The following is an 8,323-nucleotide window of genomic DNA, read 5'->3' on the forward strand; positions in this document are numbered from 1 at the left end:
TGTTAGTGTAAAGGTTAGGTTTAATTTTTTGATACTTTTCCACATTTTTTTATATTTCAGTTCAGATACGTTGCTCGACTTGCTCCTTTGCATGCTCAACCGCTCCCCTATCTCACCTTTGGAAATATTAGGTTTAGTTATATTGTTTTGATATTTCTATTATCGTATAGTTTTATGTAGTTTACAGGTGGTAGATAAATGTCAGTTGACTTTGAGAAACTTTTTTAGGTAAAGATTAGGTTTAATTGTATTGTTTTGATATCTTTATTATCGTATTATTCTATGAAAGTTTACAGGTGGTAGATAAATGTCCTTAGACTTTGAGGGTTTTGGGGAGGTTAAAGTTAGGTTTAATTGTATTGTTTTGATATCTCTATTATTATATCGTTTTGTTATACTTTACAGGTGATAGATGAATGTTGGGAAGTTTTGAGGAACCTTATGAGATAAAATGGATGAGACCAAGTTGCTGGTATTTTTTTTTCTACAGCCTATGGGCAATTTATTCAATTCAATTCCTATTTTACAAGAATGGTACCTTACTTATGTCCCAACGTCATGGTAATTCTAATTACCGTCTAAACTCTTGTTTGTATTTGATTATTTATTAGAATTTTTTACTTTCATAAGTGGTTCTTTTGAAACATCAAGCGGTCCTTTTACAATTCTAAAATCTATAAAATATGTTACAAACAAGGGTTTATATGGACCATTTGCCGCCACATCTCCTTCTATTGATGCAGTGACTTCAATTTTCACGTAGGAAATCATATTTTATTTGGTGATTTTTATGATGACAACAATTTCCTTGGCATTGAGAGTACTGAGGTTTATTTGAAAACCAACACATCCATCATCATCAATGTGAAAGGTCCTAGAGTCAAATCTGAAAAGTAAAAAGTTTGATGGACTCAAAAATATACAATAGTTCATATAAATTTGCATCTATGCTTATTTTATTTTATTTTTGTGTTAGATTCTGATGAAAGATTTGGTATTTGGCATGATCTCGTAAGATCTATTGTTTTAAGTTTTATTAAGAAGTATGAACTAATTATTAAAGATGGCTAAGCTTCATTCTCTATAATCAGTCTTCACAGCTTCTATTTTGATTGTGAATTATTGTCTTAACTCACATTTTGATAAAAAAAACATCTTATTATTAGGATCTTGTTTAACCAATCTTACAAAGGTCAATGCTTGTTGCATAATGGTATGGGTGAAAGCTTATATTATTTTCTAACTAAAATTTAGCTCATTATAAGCCTTTATTCGTGAATTAAGACCTCATGAATATTATTATCTAATTAAAACCTAGCTCATCAACCAGCACCTGAAAACTTAATACTGGTGAGAGTTTCATAGCTAGACAAGATTGGGATGGAGCAGGTGGGATATATAGTTAGGGACCATAACGGTCATAGGATAATGCATAGCATTTGCCTCTAAAATGGCAATGATAAAAAAATAGTTAGGAGAAAAGCTTTAGATATAAAGAAAATATTTCAACATCCTATGCATGCATCACTAAATTGTTCAAACATTCCTATGTGGCTTTGTCCCCCATCCCACCAGCTCTTCAAAATATAGCACTGAATAACTAATATGATGTATATTATTTTATTTTAGTATAATACGTATATTGTTTTTGTGAAAAATCTCTATTCATTACCAATACATACATGAATTATAAAAGAGAATAGATGACCTTGCTTTGATTAGAAGTCCTGATAACAAACATAATTTTAATGAGTAACTTATCTAAATTATAAGTTTCTTTTAGTGAAGAAGTAATTTTGTGTTAACACAATATAGTATCACTTACCACTTATTATTCTTTTTCTACTTCTTACTTATCAATTTATGGGTTGTTTCATTTATAGTGGTACTATTTATGTTGTTAAGATGTTTAAAATTGTCATTTATTTTTTTAAAAAATTTTAATAATTTAAAATCAACTAAAATTTTAATTATTAGTAAACTTTTTCTTATTTAAATTATACTGAAACTCCTAATATGTAGCATTTTGGAATCAACTAATCAAGTAAAAGATTTTCTTTCTGAATGTTTTTGAAAATTGCTATTTATTTATTTTTTTAGAAAAATTAATAATTTAAAATCAAATGAAATTTTAATTATAATTAAAAAATTTCTTATTTGAATTATGTTGAAACTCCTAATATATGTAGCAATTTGAAATCAATTAATCAAGTAAAAACTTCTCTTTCTGAATGTCGTATAAAATGATTAATATCTTTAGTTAAAATACACGTGCAACGTACGTATACTAAACTAGTATGAATAAAATGATCAAAATAGATCACCTATTTAATAAATTACTAGAATAGGCTAAACATAATAATTTATTACGTTTTATACCTTTTTAAGTGGTTTAATGGTAGATGTGTATAGTAAAAATTTTTTAGTAAAATGTAGTAATAATTTATTACGTTCACAAAACTTTTTTATAAAACATAATAATTTATTACGATTACATGATTTGACATAAAAAAGTGATGTGATAATACACTGAATTTTTTTTAAAAAAAAATTATAAATTAAAACTTTATAATTTTTTAAAACTTTTATAAATTAAAACTTTTTATTACAATTTATAAATTATAATTTTTTATTACGTTTTTTACCAATTCTTTTTTTTAATTATTGCTTCATTTTATCAAATCAAGTACCACCTACCTCACTCTTTTTGATTTTTTTCTTTCATAAATTGTATTAAGAAGTTATTTTCTAATAAATACAAAATAAAAAATACCTTATTATAAATTTATTTTAACAATTCGTGATAAAAAATTACATTGTTTTCTAAATTTGATCAGATGAATGTATTATAGTTGATGTTACATCTCATACAAACTGATCGAATAATTAAAAATGTGTACTTAAATATTACTTATGTTTTAAAAAATATATTATATTTTTAATTAGAGGGTCACACTCTCATGTAAAGTTAAAATTTAGGTAAAAAAAAATACATTTTCTATTCATCAATCAAACACCATAAAATATTTTTCACTCAACAATCAAACACAAGAAAATAAGTAAAACACCAACTTATTTTCTATGAAAACATTTTCCATCGTACCAAATACACCCTAAATCGTTTCAATTATCATATGATGTTCTACCCAAAAAAAAAATAAAACAATGTTTAATAACGAAAAAAAATCCGGAATACGTGTATTTTTCTACTAGCCTCGAGAACGTTCTTCAAAAAATGTGCACACCACAACTCTGGAACCTTCTACAATATGCTTTCTATGCGTTTCTAGAATCCCTTTTCCCCTTCTCCAAGTCACTCTAAATGCTATAAAACCAACACATTATACGTACACACATTAATCATTATCATCTTAGTCGTCAAAAATCAACTCCATAGCAGCTCATTATTTCTCAATGGCAACTTCAATGGCTCTTAGGAGGGTTACCATCTCACCCCTCTACAACAGGCTTGTTAACCCTGTCCGTTCTGCATCAGTTGCTCCTTCTGTTTTCAGATCTTTCAATACTAACGCTCAGATGGCTTCTTACGATGAAGATGATCGCGGAGTCGATGTTGATAGGCGCTCCGGTCGTTCCGTGTCTCGCCGTCAGGACGGTTTACCCAGTTTCTTCTCAGGTACTTATTTACTCCTCTTCTGTTTCACTCAAATTTATGATATATTTCATGACAACAACAAAATATTTTTATTAAGGCATAAATGGTTCTTAAAGAATTAAGAGTAGATGGTGCGATAACATATTTTTTTAAATCCAGCTAGAAAATCGCCTCCTGCGTGCATACACTAGATGGCGAAATCCAGGCTCAAATCTTATAGAGTACTTTGTTTTGTTTCAATTTATGTGGCAGTTTTTGAATTTTGAAATTTTAATATGTTTTGTCTTTTGATCGTGATTTTTGAGATATATGTTATTTATATGGAAGAAAATTTATCTAATATGTATAAATAATCTGTCTTGAATCTAATAGATTGGTGTAATAAGTATATACTAATCAAATCTCTGATTTTAAAACAATTTTGCGATCTAGTTTGATAATAGTCGGCTCTGTTTAAGTTAGCTACTTGTACGTACTGGGTCCTAAAATTCAACAGTTCAGGCTCAAATCTTATAATTGTATTCTGTTTGTATAAATAATCTAAGCTAGAATCTGATAAAAGTTTTTTTTTTTTTTTTCTTTTATTTAAGAAAAAGCTCTTCCAGATCTGTATGATGTATGAGTAGTCGGTTCTGTTAAGCTAGCTACTCCTCTATACAGGCTGTGGAATCCAGTAACTAGGCGTCAAAGACATCAGTTAATATGTATAAATTACATAATTTATCTAAAAGAAATAATACAATCCTAAACTTAATATCAAATTATAATTTTAACATTAAAATATAATTTTTAATTATTCAACTTCACTCGTATCTATGCAAAATTATAATTTAATTATATGATGTCACGTCTTTAAAAGAGCTGGCTTGAAAGGAGGTTATATTTGTGTTGTTTTAAATAGTTGAAGGTTATATTTGTGTATTGTTAAAGTTTTGTTTTTTGTGTTAAAATAAATTTATTTTTATTATTATTATTATTATTATTATTATTTATTTATTTATTTATTTATTTTTATAGCAGCATTTAATTTCTTTTAATTTAAAAAACAGTCATTAGCAAGTATCGAATCTGCGCAGTAGATTAAAGGAACTCTCTGAGAAGAGTAAATAGCATCACTGGATTATCTAAGTATTTTGTTTTATGTGGTTCAATATTAGCATACAAACATAAATATTCATTTTCTATTTTATAACCAAGGTGAAACCCATGGAAACCATTTAGGTTCGCTACTGCATTAATTTAATAATATTTTAATAACTTTAATTTAATAATATTAATTTGATAGCGTTAATTTAATATATTACTACTATCTTTAATAATGTTAATTTAATAGTATTTTGTTTGAATTATAATTTTTTTATTATTAATATAGTTTTATTTTTAATTTAATATTTAAATAAATTATATTTAGGTATAATATATAATTTAAATTCGTCCTCAGCTTTATAATATATATACATATCTGCACGTTTTTTTTGTACGAGGCTGCCCATCTAATTAATAAATTTTCAATATTGCTCTTTTTTCGCAATGGCAAAAGAAATTAGATGTCATTTTTATTTTTAAATCGAAAATAATGAAAAATAATAGTGGAAATTCATTTAAAGGTCATATTTTTGCGTATCTGAATAGTTAAAAGGTCATTTGTGCACTGTTAAAGTTTAGGTCTTAGATTTTAAGCTAAACTTGCAATGCATTTTGCCACATAAAGATTGGAGGCTATATTTGTGCAATTTTAAATAGTTAAAGTTTATATTTGTAAACTGTCGAAGTTTAAGGTTGAAATTATAATTTGGTGTCAAGTTTAGGGTCATATTTGTGTATTATGCGTATTTAAAATCTAACCCATTCTTTTAGAAAAGAACATATGCTCTTTAACGACTATGTTTTATTTAAATCAAATTTGTGATCTAGTATAATATTTTAGTCACATCTGTTAAGCTAGCTACTTGTATAGAAAGGCACAAATGTTATATTTGCGTAAATTATACGGTGTACATATAAATAATTCATCTAGAACTCAACAAATTAGAATAGATACACTTCAGAACTCTGTAAATTAAAAAGTCCGACTCACTTTTGGTTTACTGCAGATGTGTTTGATCCATTTTCACCGCCAAGGAGTGTGAGCCAGCTGCTAAACATGATGGACCAAATGATCGATTCTCCATTTGTAGCGGCGCCTCGTTCTATGGGCGCCGTAGTCCCATCAAGGAGAGGATGGGACGTGAGGGAGGATGCTGATGCTCTGTATATAAAAATGGATATGCCTGGACTCGACAAGGATAATGTGAAGGTGGCAGTGGAGCAGAACACGCTGATCATCAAAGGAGAGGGCGAGAAAGAATCCGAGGATGAAGAGTGTAGGAGAAGGTACTCTACCAGACTGGAAATTCCACAAAAGCTGTATAAATTGGATGGGATTAAGGCGGAGATGAAGAACGGGGTGTTGAAAGTAGCGGTTCCAAAGGTGAAGGAAGAAGAGAGGAAAGATGTTTTCAATGTTCAAGTTGAATGAGCCTTCAGTTGTGTTGAGCTTGTGCAATTTTTAGGTGAATATTGTGTGAAAAATAACCTGCTGAACGGTGGAAATATGGTTGTCCCTTCAATTATCGAACGAACAGTTTTAAGTTGTTAGTATACTGCTCTTCATGTCTCTCTGTTCTCATAACAGTTGCCGCTATCTTTTGCCCTGCCGCTGTTTTAGATCCCCAACTTTCATATCTAATCTAGGACTAGGTCGAGATGAATACAAATAGCCCCCGGAGTTGGTTTTTGATAGGGTCTATCTTTAGCTTGCAGGAAAGAACACAACGGAGGTGAAGATCCCAAAATTATGGATTTTAATTAGTTAATAGTATTTGACAAACACGCTAATGGAATCTAACAGTCACTGAAATTCGGTAATAGAATGTAGTTGGTTGACTCGTGGCACATCACCCAAAATATCTAAACACATGGCCATTTAGCAATGTCTACAAAGAAATCATACAATGTGATACTGTGAATGTGATGATGCTCTTAGAAGAATCGTACGGGAAGTGGAAGAGCAGAAATGAGTAGTGGCTTAGTTTTATTTTGTATTTGTGTCAAACAGTGGACCTTGCTCTTAATGATATTCGTTAGGGAATGGGGCACAGCTTGAGACTAGTGGGTAAAGTTAGATAACACATGTTTGCAAATTATGAATTTAAGTTATGGAAATCATCTCTGAGGTAGGACTTCTATTTTTAGGATGTTCGTGTATAGCGAACGTTTTAATGTTGTGTGCTGTAAATTTGAGTTCAAGGGTTATTTGATCTGTTGTTCAAAATATTTAAACATCGTGAGGTAAGTTATGATCCAGACTAAGATTCATATCTTCTCAGCGTATACAATTTTGATAACTTATATACAAGGTTGTAGTGAAGAGATAAAGTTCGAAAATTTTGGATTTGAATTCTTTGGTTATTGAGCCATTGCTGTTACGGAGCATTATACCTTCAAATTTGGAATTTTTCAGTGTGACTTTAAATTTTGTCGCACTTAAACGAAAAAAATTTAGATTACTGAGTCTTTAAGTATAGCTAGATTTCTATTGTACGTTAGATCCATTTTGCATTTATATAAAATCGAGAAAAATTGTCCCAAAGTATTAATAAATTCTCAACAAGTCTGATTGTTGTTAGCAATCATTGGAATGACATGACAAAATACTAGAGCAAAAAGCTTTAGGCTAGGCCTGCTAAGAGATCCACGTTGTTAACTCTTATCATTAACATTATATTACGTAGATTATATTTTACACAATAGTAAGGGCGCATTCTGCACAAATGACAAACGAATATATTGTATATTTATTGAAAAGAAAAATTAGAAAAATTAGAATTGTATGCTAAGGATAATATCAATTAATTCATTTTACCTAATTCATATTTTAATTATCTATTTTCTTTAATTTACGTTCATGATTAGATTGCAATCTAATTTATTTTAGCTCAATCCAATGAATTCATACAAATCTAATCCCATTTGTTCATTTGTCACAACTAGCTATTACTATAATCCACAACTAATTGTGAGCCTTCACTACCAACTACCACCATCAACAACTTTTAATCACTAACCTCCAAGATACCACATTCACTATTATCAACTTTTAATGACTTTTGCCAATCACTAACCTCCAAGATACCACATTCAACTAGTCAAATGTAAGTGCTTGCACGTGTATGTAAAATAAAATATGGGTGTCAAACGGGTCGGGTCGGGCCAACTTGGAATCGGTTCTTTTATTTTAATCGGGTTGAGGGCCGGTTAAAGGCCGATTTTGGCGCTAGACGGGTGGGGCTGGACCAAACAGTAAAAAAAATTAAATTCACCCTAACCCGGCCCACTTAACTCAACCCGGTTAAACTCACCAAATTTCGATCAAATTCGCTTAAAAAATCGGTTAAATTCGGTCAAAAAAAAAAAAAAACTTTCTTTCAATATACATTACATATACCCACCTATATACATAATAAATACGTTAAATAATACATATACACTATATATATAGTATATACTACATTAGAATTTAAAAAATATATACACATATACACAATTAGTCAATTACTCATATATACACACGATTCAATGTATATATACTATTACTTATAAAATATACTACAATATATATACATTACAATATATGTAGATATATACTAATTCATAAAACATATACAC

The 8,323-nt window shown here is 29.3% G+C and overlaps 1 protein-coding gene across 1 annotated transcript; it reads left to right on the top strand.

Annotated features, from left to right (window-relative positions):
• The first annotated feature begins 3,114 nt into the window (after positions 1-3,114).
• On the top strand, positions 3,115-6,272 carry LOC107867615 (small heat shock protein, chloroplastic). Its single transcript, XM_016713934.2, has 2 exons — positions 3,115-3,637; positions 5,710-6,272. Exons 1-2 carry the CDS (start codon positions 3,415-3,417, stop codon positions 6,132-6,134), a joined length of 648 nt encoding a protein of 215 aa, XP_016569420.2. The 5' UTR covers positions 3,115-3,414; the 3' UTR covers positions 6,135-6,272.
• Positions 6,273-8,323: the final 2,051 nt, after the last annotated feature.

This window comes from Capsicum annuum, chromosome 1, assembly GCF_002878395.1.
Source record: "Capsicum annuum cultivar UCD-10X-F1 chromosome 1, UCD10Xv1.1, whole genome shotgun sequence".
Classification (NCBI taxonomy): domain Eukaryota; kingdom Viridiplantae; phylum Streptophyta; class Magnoliopsida; order Solanales; family Solanaceae; genus Capsicum; species Capsicum annuum.

Bases quoted from the DNA above. Each gene is read 5' to 3' on its own strand.
- LOC107867615 (XM_016713934.2), top strand. From the start codon at position 3,415: ATGGCAACTTCAATGGCTCTTAGGAGGGTTACCATCTCACCCCTCTAC. The intron at 3,638-5,709 runs GTACTTATTTAC...GGTTTACTGCAG, and splicing joins TTTACCCAGTTTCTTCTCAG to ATGTGTTTGATCCATTTTCA.